Source organism: Numida meleagris, chromosome 7, assembly GCF_002078875.1.
Source record: "Numida meleagris isolate 19003 breed g44 Domestic line chromosome 7, NumMel1.0, whole genome shotgun sequence".
Lineage (NCBI taxonomy): Eukaryota > Metazoa > Chordata > Aves > Galliformes > Numididae > Numida > Numida meleagris.
This window is the reverse complement of record NC_034415.1, coordinates 13,676,810-13,701,129: the sequence shown is the minus strand read 5'-3', so window position 1 is coordinate 13,701,129 and position 24,320 is coordinate 13,676,810. Positions and strand designations below refer to the sequence as shown.

General features: G+C 38.6%; 2 protein-coding genes across 6 annotated transcripts in view; both read right to left on the bottom strand.

The window, feature by feature from the left end:
• The window catches only part of ABCA4 (ATP binding cassette subfamily A member 4), an 82,997-nt gene extending 67,637 nt beyond the window's left edge, over window positions 1-15,360 (bottom strand). Inside the window, exons 1-5 of the mRNA XM_021404332.1 lie at window positions 14,351-15,360; window positions 9,312-9,438; window positions 6,493-6,586; window positions 2,462-2,555; window positions 1,385-1,526 (exon numbers count right to left, since the gene is read on the bottom strand). Of these exons, the coding sequence (XP_021260007.1) occupies window positions 1,385-1,526; window positions 2,462-2,555; window positions 6,493-6,558 (302 nt within the window). The 5' untranslated portion in view covers window positions 6,559-6,586; window positions 9,312-9,438; window positions 14,351-15,360. The remainder of the gene's footprint in view (window positions 1-1,384; window positions 1,527-2,461; window positions 2,556-6,492; window positions 6,587-9,311; window positions 9,439-14,350) is intronic.
• ARHGAP29 (Rho GTPase activating protein 29) overlaps window positions 15,522-24,320 on the bottom strand; it is a 51,895-nt gene continuing 43,096 nt past the window's right edge. For 4 of the 5 annotated variants that reach the window (XM_021404325.1, XM_021404326.1, XM_021404328.1 and 1 more), the window contains 11 exons: window positions 23,746-23,912; window positions 23,131-23,259; window positions 22,862-22,960; window positions 21,944-22,107; window positions 21,495-21,683; window positions 21,194-21,331; window positions 19,373-19,605; window positions 18,357-18,663; window positions 18,165-18,273; window positions 17,687-17,806; window positions 15,522-17,378 (listed from right to left, as the gene is read on the bottom strand). In XM_021404325.1, coding sequence (XP_021260000.1) covers window positions 16,480-17,378; window positions 17,687-17,806; window positions 18,165-18,273; window positions 18,357-18,663; window positions 19,373-19,605; window positions 21,194-21,331; window positions 21,495-21,683; window positions 21,944-22,107; window positions 22,862-22,960; window positions 23,131-23,259; window positions 23,746-23,912 — 2,554 coding nt within the window. In that variant the 3' untranslated portion in view covers window positions 15,522-16,479. The remainder of the gene's footprint in view (window positions 17,379-17,686; window positions 17,807-18,164; window positions 18,274-18,356; window positions 18,664-19,372; window positions 19,606-21,193; window positions 21,332-21,494; window positions 21,684-21,943; window positions 22,108-22,861; window positions 22,961-23,130; window positions 23,260-23,745; window positions 23,913-24,320) is intronic. The other variant, XM_021404327.1, reaches the window with a different exon arrangement.

Genomic DNA, 24,320 nt, shown 5'->3' with positions numbered 1-24,320 from the left:
TTTGAACAAATGCCTGTGAAGAAGCACTGCATTTCTTTAACAGTTGTGCTTTCCATATATGGAATGGTAAGTCTCAGTCCACATGACTTATTTTAGCTTACAGGAAATAGCAAACAGGAAGGACAAAATTCTTTCAGAAAACACAATGTATTTGCTTCCTCTGTAATGCACTGAATTTACTGTGACTCACAAAGGGACAGTTTAGTCTCTAATAAGCAACTGAGAAAGAACAGAATATATATAAAACCGAACCCTTTAACTTCACTGTGCGACTATCCGTACCCACAAAAAGCACAGCTGATTATTTTAAATCCTGTTCACTAGGAGCAAAACGCAAAAATATAAGTTAAAGTCAAGCCATGGAATTAAATGTTACTGGAGCTTTGATAGCATTGGCACTGTTAACTTAAGAAGTATAATCATTAGATGTTCCAAAGTGGAGTAGGTGCAAAGGGAGATTTGGAATTATACTTTTTTTCCTAATCTGTTTTCACTCTAAGAGTCTTTGTCCACTATGCTGTCTGTCACAACTCAGCTACAATGAACAATGCAACAAAGCATTTCCACAGCTCTTCTTCACCAGCAGTCCAGAAATCTACCATCCTCCTATCTTGTTAATAAGATTAGTATTTGAAAGTTAGTATGCTGGTTAAAGTCTCACAAACATATAGCCAGAACAGGTAATATATAAGAAGTGATAGTGCAGATTTTCTTTTGCTACTACTTCATCAGAGCCCTCATTCGGGGGGGGGGGGGACGACAGCTTAATTCATGAGAAAAGAAAGCGTAGAGGTTTAATACTAAAAAATATTTATCTTGAAACAGTCCACGAGCAGTAAGCAATAGAAAAGATGATTTTATCATATGAATACATGTTCCATAGAGACTAGTGTAACACAACTCCTTTGAAAAAGGCATCAACCTACCATTATGAGCTCCATTCTGACATTGCCGATCACTGTTGGAATGAAAGCTGGAAAGCCCAGGCTGGATGTGGCTCTGGGCAGCCTAGTCTAGTGGTTGGTGACCCTGCACTCAGCAGGGGGGTTGAAACTTGACGGTCTTTGAGGTCCTTTTCAACCCAGGCCATTCTATGATTCTATGATGAAGCTGACTTGCTAGAGCTGAATTTTTTTGCCTTTCAGTAGTTGCATCCTGTTGTCTTAAATGCTCCCTTTCCTCTTCTGCTTGCAACACAATTCTATAAACTATGCCCAGCACACTGAAAGACCAGTCTGAGCAGGATGAAGATACTTCATCCTTTCTCCCCATATCACCCATTAGGTGCCAACAGGTTCAACAGGTGTTAAGGGTTAGCTATCAGCAATTGCCTAGCAGGCCTGCATTATGGCAACCTCCATCTTACACACAGAGCTCTGCTTACATGGAATTGTTGTAGTTGGACACAACACCTGGACCCTCTCCACGGGTTGGGCTGCGGAAACAGGGGTTGTTCATGTTACAGAAGATGCCATGTAACCATGGCAGTGTTCCTGCAGATGGCATTGCCTTGTTTGGGAAGTGACCTGGAGTATGGAAACAAAAAATTATCGTGTGTTTTTGTAGTGCAGTCTATGTGAACCTTAATAGCATTATGGGCTCTTTTACTAAGAAACAGATGAATAATACGTATAGGATTTTCAAGAGTAATCTACACTGGGCTAAATCATCTTCCAAGAAGACAAGTGACAGAACAATTTATGGCATCAATAGAGATGGGGAAATGCTGAATGATTTCAAATATGATACTTTCTGAATTTATTAAAATATTTTTCATATAATACATTCATAAACAAGCCAGCTAAATACCTGGTATATCTAGAATCAAGTAATTGTCTAGTCTGTACCCTAAACAACAGGCTGAATCCTGATCTGGTTAGCAAAATTACATCTCTTCTGACGTCTCTGAGCTAGGATGTTCTTCACTCTAAACTACACGTAAGAAGCAACAAATGAAAGAGGGAGTCAAGATTACCAGCAAAGCAATAATCAGTATTCTTGGCCTTTCAGTACAGATGTGGTTTGATGTCTTTTTTCTGCATGCCGCAAAAGAGAGCCAGCCTACCATATAAAATTCATCTTTGGTTTACTAGGGTCCACACTTGCACTGGAAGGTTTATCAGTGCCTACACATAAAAGATTCTGAAAGTCACTGATATAAGCAATAAGGCTATTTTCTATTGCAATTAGTTCTGACTATTTTTTAACCAGTAGTTAGGCAATTTCTCAAAAACAAAATTATATCTACAGCTCGATAGAATCGGGAGACCTTGGGTTAAATCCAATCATAAATTTCTCAGGAAGACTTGAGCTTTTATTTCCCTCACATTTAATTCTCACAATACTTGGCTATAAATAAAATGCTTGCAGCAAAGTCTGTCTTTTTGCCTTTCAAGAAGAGTACTTGGCAAACAGGTGCAGTGTATCTGTCTGAGTATTAAAACATCTCAAATGTTCTTACATTCATGTTGGCGATACAGTGGATTAGCTTTCCTCAGCCAGACCAGGGCAAGAAATAATGACAGAGGCCATATAAGCTCCACCAGAACACGAAACTGGAAGGAAAAAAAAATTGTTCAAAACAAGTTTTACAGATAAATCATGCAGAGAGTCACTAACAGATTAGAGAGCTGAGGCCTTTTACCATAGTGCCAATGCCCTGTGCAGCATGTGCCCATGTGTCCCATTATCCCTTTCCCATTCCACCGCTTTGAAAGGACACACAGAAACAACAAGGATTTCATCAGAGCCCTGTGAAGCATCACCATCAGTGGCCTCTTCACATCTCCTAAAGACATGCTTAAGGATGCTGACTGTTATAAAAAGACGTAGGTAGTACTAAGCTGTCAGATAGATACAGAGCTAAATAGTTCTTACACAACAAGGATCACTCTATAACAATACAGTAACACAAGATACGATGCAATAGATAAATAGGGATTTTATCCATGCTTTTGCAGTGTTGGCCTCATTAGTAGGCTTTTGGCATAGTGTGTTAACCTAAAGGTCAAGACTTCAGCAAAAGCTTATGTTTCTTAATCTTTACTTTTGCCTCTTTTTGTCACCACTCACTTCAATGTTATTCATTTTCTAACACTGGTGGAAACGTATACATTAAAATCAAGCATCTTATTCAACAATGTGTAAGAGTCCATCCAAGGCCACTTTACTGCCCAGGTCTCTCAATACCCTTAGACATCAGCTGTTAGCCATGAAGAAAGAGCCAACAGCACTACTTTACCACAGAGCAACATCCTGCCTTGTTTTTCAGGCTGTTTCCTCCACTCCTGTTTTTCAGTTCTGTTGCCTCTGCATTTTAGCAGAGGTTTGAAACTACAATCCTTTGATCCTGTGATATGGGCTTTGGGCTCTGAGGATCAGCTATGGCTTTTTTTTATGTGCAGTCGCGTGGCACTTTTTTTCCTCACCCTACAAGAGCCAGGACAAACTCCCTCCAAACTTGGGTTGTAGTACAGGTGCAGGAAAGCCCTCCCTGTCTCCTTTCCTTTACTCTCACTTCCACCATCAGATACCAAATATGTAACAGTAATGCATCCAGCAGCAGAGTCAAACAAAAAAAATGGTCACATATGAATGTGGGTTTTGTTGTTTGTTTTCTTTTCTCTTTCTTCAGACAGAGCCATGCAGGGCAAAAGATACTCCATAGAATAATTAAGAAGAGGTTTTTGGAGCAGTCCTACTTTTTCCATGGTAACTCTGTCCTGTCTACTAACTTTAATTAAGACCAGCTACGATTATGGCAAAAGAGTAGAAAGCTTTTCACCAGGCAACTGTTTCCTATTTCACACTCTCAAGGTGTTGTTTTTTTTTTTTTAAATAAAATAAAACATAAAATCCCATCACCTAAGAAGTCATGCTCCATCATATTTTTAAAGTCAGACAAAATCTTGCTAGCAGTAAAGGGCATATGACAAAATTTTTAGACTAGGAAGTCTGCCACTGCACAGATGTACAGTGTTATGAACTGTTCTCAATACCCAGTGTGTCCGCAGGGTCTGATTAGCTCCAACTTCCAGTCACTAAATAAGATGTCTGGGACAAGCACTATACAAATGAACTCAAGAGGGATAAGAACTGGGGAAGGTTACTCAGTTGTTTTTGTTGCAGGTAAACTGGCTTATTGCTCAAATGGTGGCTCTTGCTCTTGCTCCATTCCCAGGAAACGCAAAATCCTCAGACCTGAATTCAGTATTACTTTCTCTCTGAGCTAACTATCTTGGGCGGGACTGAAGGCTAAAGCAAAAGGAAAGCTGGTAAACAATGTGTTGCATGATGAGGACAGGTAAAGAGCTGTTGGCCTTCTGATATTTTCCTGTAGTTCTTTTCTTGAAGTCACACAGCTATCTCAGTACCCACTAGGAAGGCTCAGAGGGCAGTCCGTAACCCCACAGAACCATGAGATAAAGAGCAGAAATCCTGGCAATGTGCACAGAGACATGTAATATTCACACGGACCTGCAATGGATCAAGCTCAGTGATACGATTGTATAAATCTGATGAGCCGAGATTGACTGCGGATCATATGTTAACTGTAATGAACCCTTTCCTATTGTAAATTAGAGTAAATGGTGAACTTAGATAAAATATTGGGTATGGTTCCATTTCTGGTACTGCATGACGGTTACCAAAAACAAGGCTGATTTTCCCAAAACACATTCTTATAGCAGCTTCTAATGTTACAGATTTTTATTATGGCTACCTTCTTTGTCTGAGTGGACAAATAAGCAGGTAGATCTATATATTCAAAAAACGGAATAATTTTTACTGACTCAATTTTAAAATTGTTTTGCCCTTCAGAGCAGAGAATATATTTCTTTGATGTGGCTTAAATGACTGTGCTTAAAAGCTAGGAATGATCACCACAGAAAGGGAGTCTCTGGCAACACCTAGAAACTCCAAAGCTAGCATTTTTGAAACTTTTGTAGGAAAAATATAATTAAGAAAAAAGAATTCCTGTAACACAACTAATGATTTTAAATAAAATGTCTGGATAGATTTGCTAAAATCAGATAGTATTTCACACACTGAAAACACTGAATGCAAAGATCCATTTGCTAAAAATTAAAAAACTATTTTCAATTCTCTCAGCGTAAACACTCAAAGATCAGAAATATGTGGATTTTCTTTTTTTGGGTGCATGTTTTCCTGAACTTCAGAATCAAGCTATGACAGCTCCTTGGCTATCAGTAATTGCAGTCTAGCTTTGCAAAGAGGTCCTTATACTTGGTGTAATTTAGGCTAAGTGTGGATTGGCAAATTTCATACCACATTAAATTACAAGTTGCCTATGTTGCATGCATCAGCTCTTGCTAGTAATGCAAATTGTGGGAGAAAGTTTGCAGGGAAGATATGAAAGAATGCACATTCGATTTGTCTATGGAAAAAAATAATTAGATAAGCATTTGATCCTGTAACTTTTAGCTTGAATCATTAGGAATGACTAAGAGTTATTGAAGTGGACAAAACAGCTAGTGCAATTTTATACAATAACCTTTTTGGTTTTTGCTATTTATCAAAATAAGCATAATCATGTCACATAAGCACGGAGAGGAAAGGGGGTTCTGTCTCAGCTCCATCAGCAAAATAGCTGTAACTGTTAGAGGGAGATTCCATCTGGTTTTGACCAAGAGCTGAAGCACCTCTGGATACATTTGTTATAACTCCCAAACAGTGATGGCACAGAAAAAAATCATGTCAGCATAAGTAAGCATTTCACCTCATCCCCTGTCTCACTTCGACACTGCTGATCTTCGTTATCAAAGCAAAATATTCTCCATGACTGCTCCAGCCTCATATAAGACCAAATGTAGTTCCTCATTATTTTCAGTTTGAAATGGGTGGTCTTTCTCTATAGGAGCTCAAAGGAAGCTTTCCCTGCAAATTACCTTGACAGGAGTAGTCATACTATACTAGAGTATATCAGAGGATCAAGACCCTTTTGGGGGGGGGGTTCGACTCTAAGAAAATTTGGCAAAGAAAAAGATGAAATATGGTAGAAAGTTATAGAAAAATGTGCTCTAATCTATGCATCATAAGATCTAGAAGGATTTGAAAGACTTCTGACTTTCAATTTATTTATCTTGATAGTCAAGCATATTAAAAATAAACAATTTCATGTGAGCTTTAGGACCTCTAACTAGATTCGCATCTGGAAGCAGCTGGGTCTGAGGAGCAAATCTAAAATTAGGAATCACATCTCCCTGAGCTGAGCAGTGTCCACATTTTCCTGACCTAATGAACTATTACTATCCTCAACTATTCTCCTTGTATGCTGTTCTATTTAAACAAACAAACAACAACATTTCTCTATGCTTGGTCTGTAAAAAATGGCTTTGTAAACTGTACCAGACAAGATCCCAGACTTAATCGACTGAGGAATTTGTGATTTTTATATGCTGATAGATGTACCACCAGTCACTTCATCCAGGGGACTGCGTGGTCCAAAGCTGAAATCCAATAACAAAATTTTACCTTTTGTCTTTTTCGGAGGATCCAGTTCTTCCAGAGTAGAAGTCTGACTTGCCTAAGGAAGCTCATTCTTCTGTATCAACTGTCCCTGGTTAACCTACAGCAAAGGATGCACTGACATCTTTCAGCCAACAATTCAAACCAAGAAAAATAATAGTTTTCTTATTTTAAGGCTATGTTATCATAGAAATAGGTTCCTGTCATTGTCTGCTTCACTTAATTTTGCACATGATACACTATTATACGTGAAAAATTCTGTCTTTCCTTTGTTTGGAGACAGTTTCCTGCCACACATTTTATCAGCACCAAAAAGCAAGACAGAAGAAAAGTATTTCTTTCAAATGAAAAAGCATGGCTAACATTGATTCCAGGTATTAACTTGGGTTTGTAAGTAATGAAAGCAGTTAACTGTTGCATCAGTCAGCAGATTAAATCAGTGCTTTCAAACTAATTTGTAAATCCATTTTTCTTTGACAACTGGACATTAGTTTACATTAAAAATAGCTACGATAAAGGCAAAATTAGACTTTCCATTCAGGCACCATAAATGTGTAGCGACTCTCACAGCTTGGAATGGATTTTATACAGGCAAATTATTTTTGCTACAATTTAAAACAAAAAAAAAACAACAAAACCAACAAAAAATACACCCCACGATCTCAGATTTATGTACTTTTAAATAAAAAACTCCCTGGACACCTTAATGGGGATTTGACAGAATTTAGACTTCAGAATTTAGTATGTTCTGCTTTCTAGGCTTATGATCTATTTTAATCACCACAAATTTTTACCTTAAAAAAGGAAAAAGTGAATTGGACATACAAGTTGAAATAGATACCTTCTTGACATAGGGACTGGTTTTTAAAATAAAGAAACTATTTAAATTTGCTCTTTATATCAGCTTTCTACATTACAGCTGCCTTATGGGATTGAAATGATTAGAGTAGTTTCTTCTTGAATGGTTAGTAAGTGGGAGTAAGTGGAAAAGGAGATGCAAGTTAGATATTATAAAGAGTTTTCTAATGATAAGAATTATGACGTAGGCCTGATTGCTGGAGGTTACACAAATTTCTAGATTTGACGGTTTGTTGCGACATTCTTGTCACTGTTCTAGGATTTCGTTTGTAAAAATGCCTATTAAGTGGAAGAGATTTTGTTTGGTTTTAAGAGGCAAGGCTTGGATAGCACATCAGAATATACCAGCCTAATCTTTCAACACAGTATTAGTTGACACAAGAATTAGTAATAATCCTTTGATCATTTCAGAAAATTATCTCAGGTGCACGTTTTAAGATCAACCAGGAAGGAGGAGGACAGCACTGGGGAGAAGGGCTGGCATGAGTCCTTACTAACCTTACTGGAAAGTGTTCCTAAAAAACATGAAGATCTCTTCTGACATACTGAGCATGTGAAAGGTTGGAGCAAGATAGATGAGGCCTGACTTAGCCATATAGTTGGCTGCATTGCTTACTGGGGATCAAATAACAAGACATCAAGTCTACAGAAAAAAAGCTTCTATGCAAAACTGTTGGTGATAAAGTTGCTGCATTTTATATATATCGTAGGTTTAGAGTTTCATGCAATTTTCAGTGTCACTCCACCAATAGTAATGATTCAAGTTCCACAGCATTAGAGGAATTGAGATTAGTTACAAAACACAACCGCTATTGTAAAAAGTAAATAGATTAATGTTTGGTGGTTTGAAAATAAACACTTCCTCCCCTGGTGCAACTTGAGGCCATTCCCTCTAGCCCTATTGCTAGTTACCTGGAAAAAGAGGCTGACTCTCACCTCCCCACAACCTGCTTTCAAGCTGTTGTAGAGAGCTATAAGGTCTTCCCTAAGCCTCCTCTTCTCCATACTAAACAATCCCAGTTCTCTCAGCTGTTCCTCATAGGACCCCTCACCAGCTTCCTCAGAGATGATACTAGGAAACCAATTCACATCGATCACTCGATACTTCTGTGTAGAATGGAGATAGAAAAAGCTAAAATTTAGACACTAGCATTCACCTTTTTTCATCTTTCACTCATTAATTGAGGAAAAGCACATTATGCTCTTCAGACAGTCACCAAATCCAGAACATTTCTGAGCAATTAACTGTTGGAAGGGTGTAGAGTCCAGGAAAAAAAAAAAAAAAAGGCTGAGCTTCAAGACAGCACTCTGGCACTGACACTATTTACAGCAGGTCCTGCATCTGAACAGGCTAATGCCTTCCAAGAACATACTCACTTGGAAAGCCATCCTGTATTTGATTGCAGGCAGCTCCAGCAGAGACCACCTTGCAATTGCCATTAAAGTGGCACACCTGCAGCTCCTTAGGAGTTCCCACTGAGGTTCTCTTCGCTGAGCTGCGGGCTATGGGCAGACAGCTTTCTGACACTGTCACATTACACTCAGGACTCTTGAACCTGCTGCTGTTCTGAAGAATGAATCCTACAGTTAAATAAATGAAACACGTTCCTACGTTGTTTTCAAGGTATAACATACCTCTATAATCCTGTAACTTTCAGTACTACTGTTAGCAAAAAAAAAAAATAATTGCAGTGTAAGGCCATAAATGGGATTAGGATTGCCAGATAGAATGTCTGTTAACACTTGTCCTAGAAAATCTAGATATTTTTCTGATGAACTTCAGATTCTGTAGCAAGACAGAATAAATAAGGAGTAACTCATTTCCAATCCAGAAATATTCTTTCCTACTTGGGCATTGCTCAAGAGGACTAACACAGAAATACACGGTCAGGATTTAACCTCCACAAATTTATGTAGAATGAAACAATACAATGAAGTAATGGAATAGGTCCATGATAAAATAGTACCTAGCAACAATGCGCTGAGAACTCCACATGCGCTCAGCTTCTGAAGTGACTAGTCATGGTGTAGATCTATCTTCATTCTTAAAGGCAGCAGCATTCTGCTCACAGGACCAGAGGTCGCTTGAAAGAACTGCAATTAGGAACAGCACAGGCACTTAGAAGAAATTCAGTTACAAAAAAAAAGAAGTTTATTATTAGTGATATTAATGCTCCTCCTAAAACCAGAAAGACCCCACATTTATGAGCTGCTCGTTCAACTTTTCAGAAGGTAATCCAAATCGAGATTGTTAATATTTAGAATGGCATATGCTTGCTGCCTGAAGATAACAGGTTTAAGGGGTGTGATTTATAGCCATGGCATATATAAAATCTGCATTTTATTAATTCTGCTTTTACAGGAACTGGCTTCCCCTTCCAGGGGGCTCAGTGTAAGGGTCTATGAAAACAACTTTTTCTATCAGCAGCATGTTACTGAACTATGGGAAGACTCTTACAGATTCCCAAGTCACGGGAAAAAAAAATACACTTATTCTGTGGTTTCTTCCTTTATTTTTTTCTAACAGTTAATACTATAGAATACTATACAGTATATTCTATAGTATTCTATCCTATGGAATACTAATACTATAGAAGAATGATTTGCAGCATGTATTCAGAAAAAAGGTATATACGCTGTTGACAGAAGACAAGTAAAAGAATTAATTATATCAATCATTGACACTATTTTTACTACATAGTGCAATAAAGTTAAATACTGATTTTAAATCAGTAGAAATAAATTGGATTTTAAATTAAAATAATCAAATTTCTCAAAGTTCAATCCTATTTTAAAATCTCTAGAACAACACTGGAAGAAACAAGCAAGGGATAAAAAAAATTAACAATTAATTCATAATAAAGGGCTTTTTCTTTCTTCTTTTTCTGGCTTTTGTACTTTGGCAGGGGAATGTGGTGACAACTTTTATAATCCGGACATTTTTGCTGGACAGCGTGTATCGTAGTGTTACAGCTGGTGCCAAAGAAAGGTGTCCGGGTTAGGAATTAAGTATTTATTTCTCAGCTGATAATAAAGGAGACAGATGACAGTAACGAGGTGAATGAGGTACTTCTGTATTGCATCTCATGTTAGGTAAGAGGAAGGCTTAGAAATGAGTAGGTTTTGTATTTTGGCTTGCTGCCAACAACAAACAATAGCTCTTTCTGAGCTCTGCACCTAGAGGTTCCCCAGAACATTCCTTCTCTCCAAGCAGTCAGCAGCAGTTAGCAAAGGGTCCTCTTTCCCTGCTGATACTGCATCAATCACACCTTGCTATCAAAAGCTATCAAGAATTTCTCTTACCTACAGTATGTTCCTGCTTTTGGCAGAAAAGCACCCCTAAGCTCCAGTGTTACTGACATTTCAGACTTGCTCTGGTAATATTACAGTCAGGTTAAGAATAGCTCAATGTGCAGTTAATTCTTAAATTGTTTAACCTCATGACAAGCAGGCTCTGGCCTCAGTATTCTTTCAAGCAGATTCTTTCAACTGTGTGCCTGCTGATACGGTCTTAGAGAAGATGCCACTCTTCCCCACTACTTTAAACCTAGTTCATAGAAATTTCAATCCTTTCTCTAAGCTCCATTTGTTTCATTAAGGTGGCACAAATAAATATTTTTTTCTATTAGAGACAGTGTTCTAGAGACTGGGAACTTCTTTGAGGCTTTTTAGAAGAATCAGGACTGCAGTACCCATGCATTTTCACAAAGGATTCTGACAAAATAAATACTGTTGTTGCCATACTTTTCATTAAAGGCATGAAAAGTTTGTTCCTGCAATGTCTGTGCACAAAACTATCCAGTTAATATAGTTCAGAACATTCTTCATGGACCATTGCTCTCTAGGAACAGAGAGAGCGAGACACAAAAGTAACCATTTCACATCACAACTACTGCAGAAAAAAAAGTTTCTTCCTGTCATCCAAGACTTTCTATTCAATGTTTTCTAGATCTTCCAAAATGCCAGCAAGCTGCAAGGTCACACAGAAATACAGTAAGCTAAATACAATCTGGCCGTACACATGTTCTAACTAGATCTCCAGAGGTACACTCAGCTTTCCAGCAAGTGCTGCCCTACCTCAACTAACATTTACTGCGTTGATTTACACATTAGGATTAAATAATGCATTGCACATCTCTAACATATACCTGCCTTTAAGTGATACCTGCTTATGATCAGACTCAGTAGCAAAAAAAGCACTGAGTGAACAGTGAGGCTTTTTTCATGTTTGTTTTGAATAGATTTTCATATTTAGGTACTTAAATAGACACTACCACTCGTGACTCCACCAGGCAGCAGCTCTGTATGAGCATGATCATAACCCTCCTGGACATGTGTCTGCATCACAGCTGAGATCCTACGCTGGAACCTCAACGGAAGCACTGAGGGCTTCATGAAGCTGCAAAGGGAAGTCCTCTCAGATTAATGGCAAGAGAAACTAGTACTGCTGTTAAGCTGTAGCTCGTGTTTAAGCACTGCTACTATGTCCAAGGCAATCAGACAATTTAACTCTTCTATTCAGCAAACAAACAATTTAGACCTGAGACTAATTCAAGTTATTTTAAGAAAACAGCATGTTTTTCACCTGCACAGTACACAGAGACAGCTCTAGCAGATTAAACTAATGTTTCCTAATTAGATTTTTACATCACAAAGATAACAGTGGGGTACATTTCTTTTCTATGTTCAACAACATCAGCTGTGCCTGTAACCCACTTTTGCTTGGTAGAGTGGGATCTCCAAAATTAAACTGAGAAAGCCAGCATGGAGCTGACCAGTTCGCGTGGGAGGGGAAAGCGCTGTTCAGCTTACAGAGCACACTGGGCAGTTTGTGCGGTAGCTCTGCCTGTAGTTGTCCCTGTCACTTAGGGGTTTCCTAATCTGTAGCTTGCTGCTGGCGGCAGCAAAAAAGGAGGCATTCCATGTCTGTATCAGAACTTAACAAAAGCTATAAGCGGAAATGCAGATTTGGTGACAGTCTTCGCACGATGCCTACAATAAATGCAAGATAACATTTCCTGTACTGTATGTTTAAGAACACATACGTGAACACATATGGCCATGTCGTATATGTGTTCTAAGTCCGTGATTACATTATTTGTAGAAGACAAAGGCACAAATAAGTCATAATGGTCACTGTGAGACATAATTAAACATTCACGTCACCTCACCTACAAGTGCCATAATATTAAACAGCTATTTTAAATGCTAGTATTTTATTTGTTCTCTTATTTCCTGACTCATTTGATTTTTCACTACCAAGTCAAACTTGGTTGAGTACTGTTTGTGCGGCAGATTATAAAAAACATCCCTAGTACACCTTCCAGTAAGTTATTAAAAATTACCACAAAGATAGCTTTGAATATGTGCATGTGTGTACTGTGTGTATTCATGGGCCAACAACTTTAATTTTCAGAAAGAATGCTCTCCAGCATCCCAGCAATTTCTTAGCTGGTTCTTTCCTACGCAGACAGAGAAGTCTGTTCCCAGGCAGTGCCTCACTAGAAAGATGACACAATTAATGCTAACACAACTTTGGCAAGACTATAGGAGTGTGTGTGTGTAAACATCTTATAGAGAGAAGCAGGTAAATCAATGTGTGCATATAGAGAATACTGCATATACACAGTCAGGATGGAATTTTCTGAGTTAAGTTCTGCATCCAGTTATCCTAAACTCCTGTAGAAAACACAAGTGGCACATTGCTTAGATTTTTCCTGATGTGTTTCAGATAAGGCATGACTTGAAGGACAAGAACGTGCAGTTGGGTCATACAGGTCAATTTCTTGTTATGGCAGCTAGTGAAAGAATTATAGAAAGGGGTGAGAAAGGGAAGTGAGCGGTGACACTTGAACAGATGGCAAAGAACAAGACACACAGAAGTCAGTATACAGAAACTGGAGAAACTACTGTTCATAAGAGTACAGAACAGAATGACTTCAGAAGCGCTGGCAAGAAATCAGAGAAAAGCCAATTAAACTTCCTTTTGAAAGACATGTATTTTTAAGAATCGAAGATGATAAGAATCTAAGAGATTCCTCTGTATTTCAAAACAAGCAAATGTGGCACCTTAAACAGGTCCTGTGACACGCAGGCTTAGCAGTGGACTAATTACCCCTATGTACGCATGGCAAGTCCTGGTTAAACAATCACACAGCATACCATGTGCAAACTCGAAAGGAATGCTTTCTACATCTACCATAATCCGATTTACTCACATAGACATAGCTACCAACAAGGAGCTGAGGAGGGAGTTTTTTTCCTCACATTCACCCTTCTTGAACATATTACATTTTGCAAGATTTAGGATGGATTTTTCTTCTATCTGTGAGAATTCTTTTCAAGGATCCCATGCATCTCTATTAGAAATTGAACTCTTATCCCTTTACAAAGAGGAATGGAAGTGCAGATATAAACTTTAGTTCTAAAGCCTCCTGCTGTGCAATTTATTTCTGTGTTGATGTGTTTATATAAAGCAGTGTTATTTGTAAGTATCAGAAACCCCTTACTTCACTAATGAAAAATAAAAATGACTTGTCCCATTTTCCCAGCACAGTTAGCCTACTTCCACTGACAAGCATGATGGCCTGACAGAAGCACATCTGTAGAGCGGAACAGTGAGCGCTGAGGGCCCAGTGCCCAGACACGGTGCCTGTGCATTACTTCAGGTGAGTTCCAGCCCTGCAGACTGAAGGCACATTAACGGCTGCAGGACGTTGGGTGCTGCCACAGCACATCTCAGTGCAGTCTCATCCCAAACCAGTCAGGTTTGCGTGCTCTGGGATCCCTGTACTACGAACCAGAGTAGCATTTAGAGAAGTCACTTGAAAAATACAAATATTAGCAAACATATACTAGCAGCATTCACGGAACATTTTGTGTTAGCTTTCAGATAACCCAATTAGGCCTCTACTACAAAAGCCAAGGAATTCATAGATTTGCAAGCGTAACAAGGACTCCTTAAATACAAGCAATAAAAACTGGAAACTTCACCTCAAAAGCTTACCTCGTTTGTGAGCACAGCTGTGCTATGGGGAAGGTTTCTGAAGGAACGTTCACTCAGCTGCAAAGGAACCCGTGCTACACCACTCAGTGTAAGGAGCTTGCCTTAATCTTGCACTTAGTGCAGAACAGTGCGATCCGCAACTTTAATAGTTCTTGGATAGAAATCCTCCCTCACCGTCGGAATGAGCAACACAGGCACAATGCCGTATGTCCTCACAAGCTGATATTCTGCTAAGATTTTCCCTCAGATCTGAACAAACCTTGCCTTTGGAAAGATGCTGTCAGAAGTGCAGCTCTGGCAGCTTTAGGAGCCCTGCTTAAACAAACAGCTGTCACAACTAATTAGGTCAGGGAATTACAGAGATTGTACTCTGCCAAAGCTTTAAGAGGGATGAGGCAGTGCAGTAAAACTTCAGAAAATCTAATTACCGAGCAAAGGCTCGCAGGAAGGTTCCCCCCAAGGGCAGGCCGCGGGGGTCGCTCACACTCGCACCTCGCCGACTCTGAGCCGTCACCTGGGCAGGTCGCAGCAATTAGTCGTGCTGAGGCAATTCCCAACACAACACCTATAGAAATTTGCATCAGAACCGAAACGAACAGGGGCCATTAGAAACACTTCCAGTCAAAAGGAAAGGCGACGTCCTTTCCGCGAGGCTCACGTCCCTCACGTCCCTCGTGCACCGCGCCGTGCCCCCAGAGGCGTGCTGCACGCGGGCGGGAAGCACCCCACCGCGCCATCCCAGCAAAACGCGACCTCACAGCGAGGTCAGCAACCGACAGAAAACCGAGAGCTGTTTTCTGAAGAGAGGCCGCCCTTCTGCCAGCGGGCGGGAAGGACGGCTCGGGAAGGAACTCCCCCTCAGCGGGAGCGCCACACGCGGCTCCAGCATAACCCTCATACGGGCACCGCCACGAGTATTTAACACTAAAAGAGGTGATTCTGCGGGTTCTCGTATCGCTGAGAGCCCCTTTTGTTCTCATCTTGAGGAAGTACAATGCTAAAATAACTGTGCTATAAGGTTTGAGAAAGGGTCAGGTTAAGGGTGATCTGATTAAAGAAAGCGTGCCCCTCCCCCAGTGAGAGATACAAAGTATTTACCATCGCAAAGGCCAACTGTCCGTATTTTAATAAGTTAGAAGGTACCCAGATACAGAAACCAAAGAGTCACTGAAATGTTAACAAGTTAATATATTTCAAAGCAAATATAACAGCGTACACATAAAAACCATTTAATACAAAGTGGAAACCGTTAGATACACCTACTGCTGTAGATTTTTGGTTATTTTTCAGGTCTTTCACTGAAACGCGGAAGCCATGCTCTTCATTTCAGTTACACCAGGTTAATGGTGAAACTGATCTATAGCAAGCAAATTGCTGCCGTTTCATTCCGCTGGGAAAGACAGCACCACTGCAGCTGAGTCTCTCCACAAGGGCACTCATATGAAACGGACTGTGCACATTTGTCACACTCACTAAGCTACACAAGAAACCAGATGTGGCTCAGCTGCTGATTCTGAATGGTAAAGCTCAGAAGTGCATCCTTGCTGTACAAAAAAAATTAAAGTGACAACATAGAAAACCAGCAACAGATAACCATGTCTGCCTAAATATACACATATGATACATAATTATGGGTCACATTGGCCAGTATGTAAGTCTGTTCAGGAGCAAAGCTTTAATTGCACAGATTGGAAAACTGAACAAAGCACAAGCTTTGGTTTATGCTCAGACAGTGAATATCAGACCTTCCATTTTTATTAATAACCTCTATTATGAAAAATAGGTCATTTCATTGCTACATGTGATAGTCATTTCCCTACAGTTAAGCACTCATTCCATACAATGAAATGAAGCACTATATATCTTATTCAATGAATCCATTAGCTGTATCTAGACTGGGAATGCAATAAATCTTTATGAAAATCCACTGAATTACAAGAAAAATTTTGGCTCATCACCATCACAATTCCACACTCCCTCCCCCCATTTTTAAAAGGCTGCATATATAAAAAAACTCCCATATGGCACAAAAGTAGGATTCTCAAGGGAAAGCAAAGGATAAAGGGTCAAAGTGAAGCTTCCCCTGGCAATATCAACCCATTGCATTCAGTCCAAGAGGAACTTGCACCCTATACAAAGTGAGCTTCCCTGTGTTCTAGCTCTTGGATCCTTTTTGGCCTTAGTCTCTGGTAAGTAGGCTTCAGATCTGTGGAGTGAGTATCCTCTGAGCCAGTTTTTTGTTCGTTTGTGCATTGTCCGGGATTGCCCGATGGAAGTGCAGAGCTCCTAGCCAGTTTCACCGTATCCTGCTGAAGCACACAGCTAGCACTTGTTGGTGCACAAGCTTTAGCTTGTTCTGCTGAACTCTTGTCACTTTGTTTAGATTTGTTAGAAGGTGGTTTATAAAATGTCCCTGGGGGTGGTTGCAGTGTTCTTGGTGCCCTGAAGGCAGCAAGAGGATGGACATCGGGACTATTCCCATCTGTTGCTGTCCTTCCTGACCTGACAGAAAGAGAATATGGCTTACTAGGAAGAATGGCATTAGCTGAATTGTTACTACATGATGAAGATAAGGCACCTGCAGTTCCACTCTCAAGTGCTCGGTTCTCCTGGGGCACATTTGTCACAATCATTGCTGTCCTTGCTGTGATATCATACTGTTTATATTGCTTGTCCCAGGTTTTTTGCAGCATCTGAGTGTCACAACAAGAAAGTCTGCAAAATGTATTGACAGCAGGGAGTGCCTTAACCTCTGAAACTTCTTCAATAGTAGGGCTTCTGCCAAGCTTTTCTGGACTTACAGCTCCTGCATTTCGTGAATTTTTCTCATTCAAAACACAAGCAGGAAGTATTCTGTCTACAGGTAAGCTCACAGGGCGAATAGCTTGTTTTGTCCTTGGAATCCGCAATGGAACTTTGGTAATTTGACGATTAGGTTTTGCAGGAAATAAGTTAACTTTCCAGCTCTCTTCACCTGGAGAAACAAATGCATGATTGTCTTTCTCTGAAGCTGGCTTCACAGCATCACCTAGAAACACATAAATAGACATTACTCGAGTCTGCAGAATTTTTACAAACAGAATGTAAGCTTCACCAATGACCCCTTCACAGCTGGTACACTAACGGGATAACAACTTTTAGGTATATCCTGTACTCATTACTAAGAGCATCCTACAATAGCCAAATATTAGCATTTCAATAACAGTAAAACAGATTATGTACAGATGTGACCACGAAATCAGAGACACCACACTATTTTATATTATTTTTTCTTTTGCTAGTGCTTTACTTTTCCTATTTTCCATTTTTAAGATTTTAACACTTTTAGCACTGTACCTGGCTCTTTTAGAGCAGAAATATGAATGTCCGAAATGTTAGTAGCTGATGATTCTAGTAGAGAATTACTCTTTCCAGAGCCCTCCAATTTAGCTCCACCAAGTTGCAGTGACACATGTTCTGGGGGAAACAACGGTCAAAACACATTAACTACTCAATATTGGTTCATAGCATCATAGTAGATTGCAGAAGCCCATAGTCACCACATGTTTTTTATTTTGTTTAAAGAGAAATCACAATAACTCACTGCTGTGTTCTCTTAACAAATACTTTAAACAGATTCTTTAATTTTTTTTTTTTACCAAAAGCCTTTAAAAAGATGTAATCCTGCTGCTTTTATGAAGACAAACACTGTATCAAGAAGTGACTAGCAATTTTTAGACAAGATTTGTCTAAACTGAAGAGCAGCAAGCACTAGGAGCTGATTAAACCAGGACTGCTACTTATTTACCAACTCAATACATGAAAGCCCACTAACCAGTTACAGATGTATCTACTTGTTCTTTTGTATTCTTGCTGTTGTTTGATTCCAAAAACAATGCAGATGTTTCTGAAGCTCTGTTTTCACTTGGAGTGATTAGAACACCCTGTTAACGGAAGTCACAGCAAAATAAATGAGAACAAGAGAAAATACATTCCTCCCCAGAAAAGTACAAGAGAAGTTACTCACTTCCTTTACAGCAACAAATGACTTCCTCTGCTGCTGTGGCTCCCTCTCTTCTGCTGATAAAGCAACTCTGACTGTAATGGCATTTTCTTCAGACTGTGATGTGCTCAGAAATGGTTGCAATGAAACATCAAATATCTTCTCATAGTACGTTATGAGCAGCTCCACTACCCGTGCCTGATACGGATAATCCACAAGTGATGATAAAGAAACTGTAGCATCTGTTTGGCGTGGCCTGATCAGAGTTGGGCCAAATATTATGCCAAGGTTGCTAGCTGACATTTTATTTTCATCAGACTGTTCTGTAACCCTGCATAAGGAGAGGTGAGAAAAACTCAAGAGTTAGAAGGTTTCACTACTTCAGAAATATTTTAGATATTAATTCTCATTTATATCTGAAGAGGCTAAAAGATGATAAAAAACTTAAGCTAGGTTTGGTTAGGTAGCAGACAAACTCACCACTGAAGATAGAACTTAACAGCAACTTGGATTAAGCCCCTTCCACACAGGGTGTGGTGTTTTAACACTTTGTTTAGCATCATTAATGACTTTTTGGAATTTTGAGGAATTGGAAGGAGGGCGATGGAAGGAAAGGGAAGGAAGTTTGGAAAAAAAAGCTAGAATCTCGTAACTTGATGACTCAAAGACCTAAACCCAACAGCCTTAAGCGTAAAGTATGCAGAGACAAACTATAATGTTGCTTATGCTATTTTTGAAGCACCTAATGACAGTGGTTGATATATGGGAATATGATCTGCCTTTTTCCATAGGACCTCTAAGGAAGTCAGAAACCGTGTGATTTCATTACGTTCTCTTTTGGCATAATGATGTAGTATAAGACTGAAGAACACAACTGCAGCATGCTCAAAACCACACAACTATTTCTAGGAGAAAACAGTGGCAAATACAAATAATGCAACATCTACTGTCATCCAGAAGGTACAAGAGTTTCCTAGTACACGCCATGTTGTATACAGTTCAACTTTCAACATCAGCTGGCATTTGAAGTCTTTTCTCACCTGTGAAGGTGGCCAATAAGGTACTGAAGAGTGTTATAGTTTGGTACAGGCAGTTGTTTCAGAAGATCTTTAATTTTAATGATGATCCTATTCAGTTCAATACAGATTGATTGTCTTTTCTTTGACTTGGGGCTAGCTTGTTTAGCATCCGATTCCTCATTGACACTCTGGCTTTCTTTTGCAAGTCCAATGAACTCATTGTAAAGCCGAAATAAAATCAAGGGTTCTGGAAGCTAAAGAAACATGAACGTATCAGAAAATACTTAAGCTTGAATTTTAATTTCTGTTTCTTTCCTGTTTTTCTTCAACCTTTTCTGTCTAGATGATATTTAGTCTCTGTTTATTAGCTCAAACCACAATTTGTAAAAGAAAAAAAGAAAAACTGGGTGAGGAAACTCCCTCTTACACTTCCTTCCATACATCTCTTCCTAGTACTTTGCTACAAGACCTTCAACACTGAGCATTTATAGACACAGGTGCAGATTTCAAGAAAGCGATTGCTATGAAGGAAGACATTACACTGCAGATACAGAACAATGCTTGATAAAACACAGTATTTATTCATCCTTTCTGTGAGAGTATATTACAGGTGATAGCCAGTTTGGTGCATATTCCAGTTTTCTAATTGGATTTTAGGTTATATAAGTTACTTTTAAAAATGATTGAATTATTGTCTCAGTACAACAGCAATGTATTACAAAGTGAATATTAATAAACTAAAAAGAATTACGAAGGAAAACAAACTCAAACCTAGCCTGATTATTTGCCTTGCACCAGATTAGATAAAAGCAAAAAAGTAGGAAAACCAGCTAAAGCTCAAAGTAATCAGCATTAATAATGAGTGTCAAATAGGGTTTAAATGAGGATTCTAAAATGTTTTGCAGATTTCTAGCATTGTTCCTACACTTAAAATGAGCAGATCTACTTCAAAAAAAGCGAAAGAGATTACCTGCAAAGGAAGTAATAAGACCAGAAGAAAGCATGTTATTTAACTATTTTTAGAGTTAAGCCATATTCAAAATACAGCAGAGCACCTCAAACTACTCCAGTAAGATGTATATCTTTTTATTTGATTAAATAGTTAATCTTTGTAGCTTTACAAAAGTACTTAATTTAATGGTGATCATGGGATTGGAATGCTCCCAAGAGTGCTCATTTTTAACAACCAGTGTAAGGCATAAGGGATGGGACTGAACCACGCACCTAAGGAATGTTTCTTTCAGGGTCAACAAGTTTTTTGAGTGACTCAGTAATCTCACAGGGCAACATTCTATTCACCAGGTACACACTGATGGAAAACTTAATCCTAAAGCTTTAAATTTCCATTTTGAAACAGAAAGTCGTATAGTCCCTCCATGATGACAGCATCATTGAGGCCATTATTTTTCATCAGATATTCCCTAGCATAGATTAACTGCAATATATTAGTATCTGTCTGCGTGTTGAAGCAAGAATATGGGGATGTTTTGATGTACACATGAAATGGGCAAATACAGCAACCAAAAGTTTTAAAAGGTTTGGCTTCACCATGAGTGGTGAAACAGAAGCTAATTCTGTATATGGTACTGGCATTTAAGATACATCATGCCCAGGTAGAATCTAGATTACAATAGTGGCTGTCAGTAAAATCACAGCTTTCTCTGCCCCATCACATGTTCCATCTGAAAATTAAGAAAGCCTACTGCAAATATACAAGGCATTCATACAGTCTTTACATACAGTCTTTAGTTGCAGGGTTGCTAAAAGGAGTTTTTTTCCTGCTTGAATTGAAGAAATACGCTATATTACTGTGATTTTCCATTTGACTTCTTAAGCGCATACCTGGCGAAGATACAACTTGAGAACATTGCTAATATCATGTGCATAAAGTTCTGAGAGCTCAACCAAATCCTTTCCATTTTCAAAAGCTTGACAAAGCTTTTCAACTCTTGATTTGGCTCCATTCACACGATAGATACCCTGAAATTAAAAGACCAGCACAGCTCAATTTTAATTTGATAAGCAAGTGCAGCAGTATAACACAGATGAGATTAACAGTACAGAATTATCATTTTGAAAGGTGATTCCCCCCCCCCCTCAGTATTTCTATATGTTAAGTTTTTATAAACAAACTTGACCATACCTTGACATTCAGTGCTCTGCTTTCAATTTCTGATGTACACTTCTTGATGATGAAAGGAATGCCATCAGGAACACTTTTCGCAGCTTGAGCAAATTCCACTCCGAACAAGTGAAGCCTTCCATGAAGTTTTTTGTGTCCACACTGAATAGCTAATGTTTCTAAACACTTTTTATGGCATGCAAGTGAACACTATGGGGTGGAAAGAGTACATGGTTTGACACAATCTAACACCATGAGAAATATCGTTGGTGCTTGCCACCCCACAAGGAAAAACAAAGATTCATCATCCCCATAAGCGAACCAGAAGATTTATTAGTCAGTGATATCTTTGATCATGAGAATTATATGACCCATGAAATCTGTACTTTTTACATGGAAAACCTAAGTTTACAAAATTCTGAACTTCACCATAAATTCAAAGCAGCAATTTAAAATACTTTTCAACTTACCTCCTCACATTCAGCTCCATGAAATACCACTAAGCTGTCACATTCTCTGCATTTAGATGGAGCTCTCAGCTTCCGTAGTTTGTGTGTTTGTGCTGCTTTAGACATATTAGTGTTTCTGAAAGGTCCTGGAGAATTTGCAGTTTCAGATGTCAGATCATTTAAACCTGGAGAAAAATTCTGTTTCAGTCATTGTAATATCTATTACTGGGATACGGTATTCATTCTTTTTTTTTTTTTTTAAGCTGTGCTGTAGAAGCACGAGGAAGCAAAACATTGTTACAGACTGCAATAACAGATATTAACTATCATACTGTCTTACATAGAAGTGGAATTAAACAGCTTTGCATTTTTAAATATGTCAGTTTTCTCCTCTATCAGTGGCATGTGAAAATATTAGGATATTTAATTAGAGTAACCTCACAGATCAGGCAACTATTCATGCAAGTTTCATTCTATTTCAAAATCCCTTATTTGAATATGAAAGGTGATTACAGTTTGGCTTGTAATGTTTTGCAAGTACTTCAAGAGCGTACATTAAAGAAGGTAAGAATACACGCTCACAGAAGAACCCATATAGACCCACAAAAAAAACCACAACACACTAATTCTCAGTCCTTTATGATAACATTAGAACAGTACTTTAAGTATTCTGAAACACAATACCAACTGGTGCTTTTCATGACTGATCCAACCTATCAGGAACTCTGGAAAAAATCCTTTGTTTTATAGATAAAAATTTTAAATTAATGCATACAGTTAACGGCCTAGAAAACTTCTTAAAAGCTCAAACATTAATTAAACAAATACGCTGGAAATCACAAGACATTTAGTGTATTTTTCTCAAGCACATTAAAAAAAGAGTTACACTACACAACAAAAGGCATCTTCTGGTGAATTCAGGTATGGAAACAACATTACCACAGTCTGAAGGAGATGGTGGTTCTCTTTCATCAAGATCATCTGCAGATGACATAGTACCAGTAGAAGGCGTTCGTGGAAGTCGTCTTTTAAAATCCCCTAGAAGATAACAGAAAATTCAGGAAGCTCAAAATATCACTTCCACCATCTGCTCATTTTCATTATAGGCTCTGTCCATCATTTGCTAAATTAACAATGACATCTTCACTAATTTTAAACAGTCCAAAGTAAAGATTTAAAAGTTAATATAGCAGTAACTGTAGCTGTACCTGGGCTAGCAGATGGAGAATCCATAGATCGTGACTCACTGCTTCCCCCTGCACTTTCAGAATCACTGCACATTCCTCCACTCTGGTTTCCAACTGACCAAGATCTGAATGGCGGTGGGCCTCGTGTCACTTTTAGAAATAAAATCCACAAATTACAATGTGAAGGACCAAATGCGATCTTTTTATACAAAATGTAGCTTTGCTTATATTCAAAATAGAAAAATATTGCTACAGCTATATGAACATCTGTAAAAGCTTCAGTATGAAAAAATGAATTTCAAACGATATTTATGCTCTTGCAGAACAGCTGAAATCAACATAGTGTTAAAAAAATATGATTAAATTGCTGATATTTATTGAGATAACTCAATACATTGAGCTTAACAGAACCCGCTGTTTGAGTTACACCTCACCTTTCTGGTCAGAGAATCTAAGCTATGCATACAGACAGTTTTCCATTTTTTCTGATGCTTGAGAACATAATTGCTTTCAGGGTTCAAACTCTAAAATGAATTTTTTTTCCTCATTAGTGCTGTTTCTGATGGTGAGTCATCAAAAACCTGTTTTTCTTGGTATTTTTATTTAGAGACTGAACTCTAGCTGAGACAGAACTACCTTGGATATCTGTGCTGCTGGAAGATCTCTTCTCGCCAATCCTTTGGGAGCGATGATAGATTGGACTTCCCACATCATCTAACATCTGAGCTGGAAAGTCTCCTGAACACTGAGATAAGTTACCATGTGATGTATGGATACTGATGGCTGATTGCTTATTAAAAACCCTTCAGAAAGAAGAAAGTAATTTGAAGCATGAATAATACAGAATTAAAAACAATTTTTCCCCATCCCAACACACTAAAAATGTTTCATTTAATTGCTATTCATGAACATTTGTATTTGCCCTGTCATTAGTAAAGCTAAAATTAGAACACAGTATAGCAATTTATTATTAAGTATATATTTTTTTACTTTCATGTAAATCACCTTTTCCAGATCTCTGCAAGGTTTAATGGCTTGTTTTTAAGATTTTGAAAAGACAGCAAATCTGTTCAAAGACCAAAATAATTTAGTAGCTATTCCACCCTGTTCTCACACTCTCCTCTGAAAGATTCTCTGCCCAGCCATCTCCTCTGAAAGATTCTCTGCCCAGCCATCTCCTCTGAAAGATTCTCTGCCCAGCCATCTCCTCT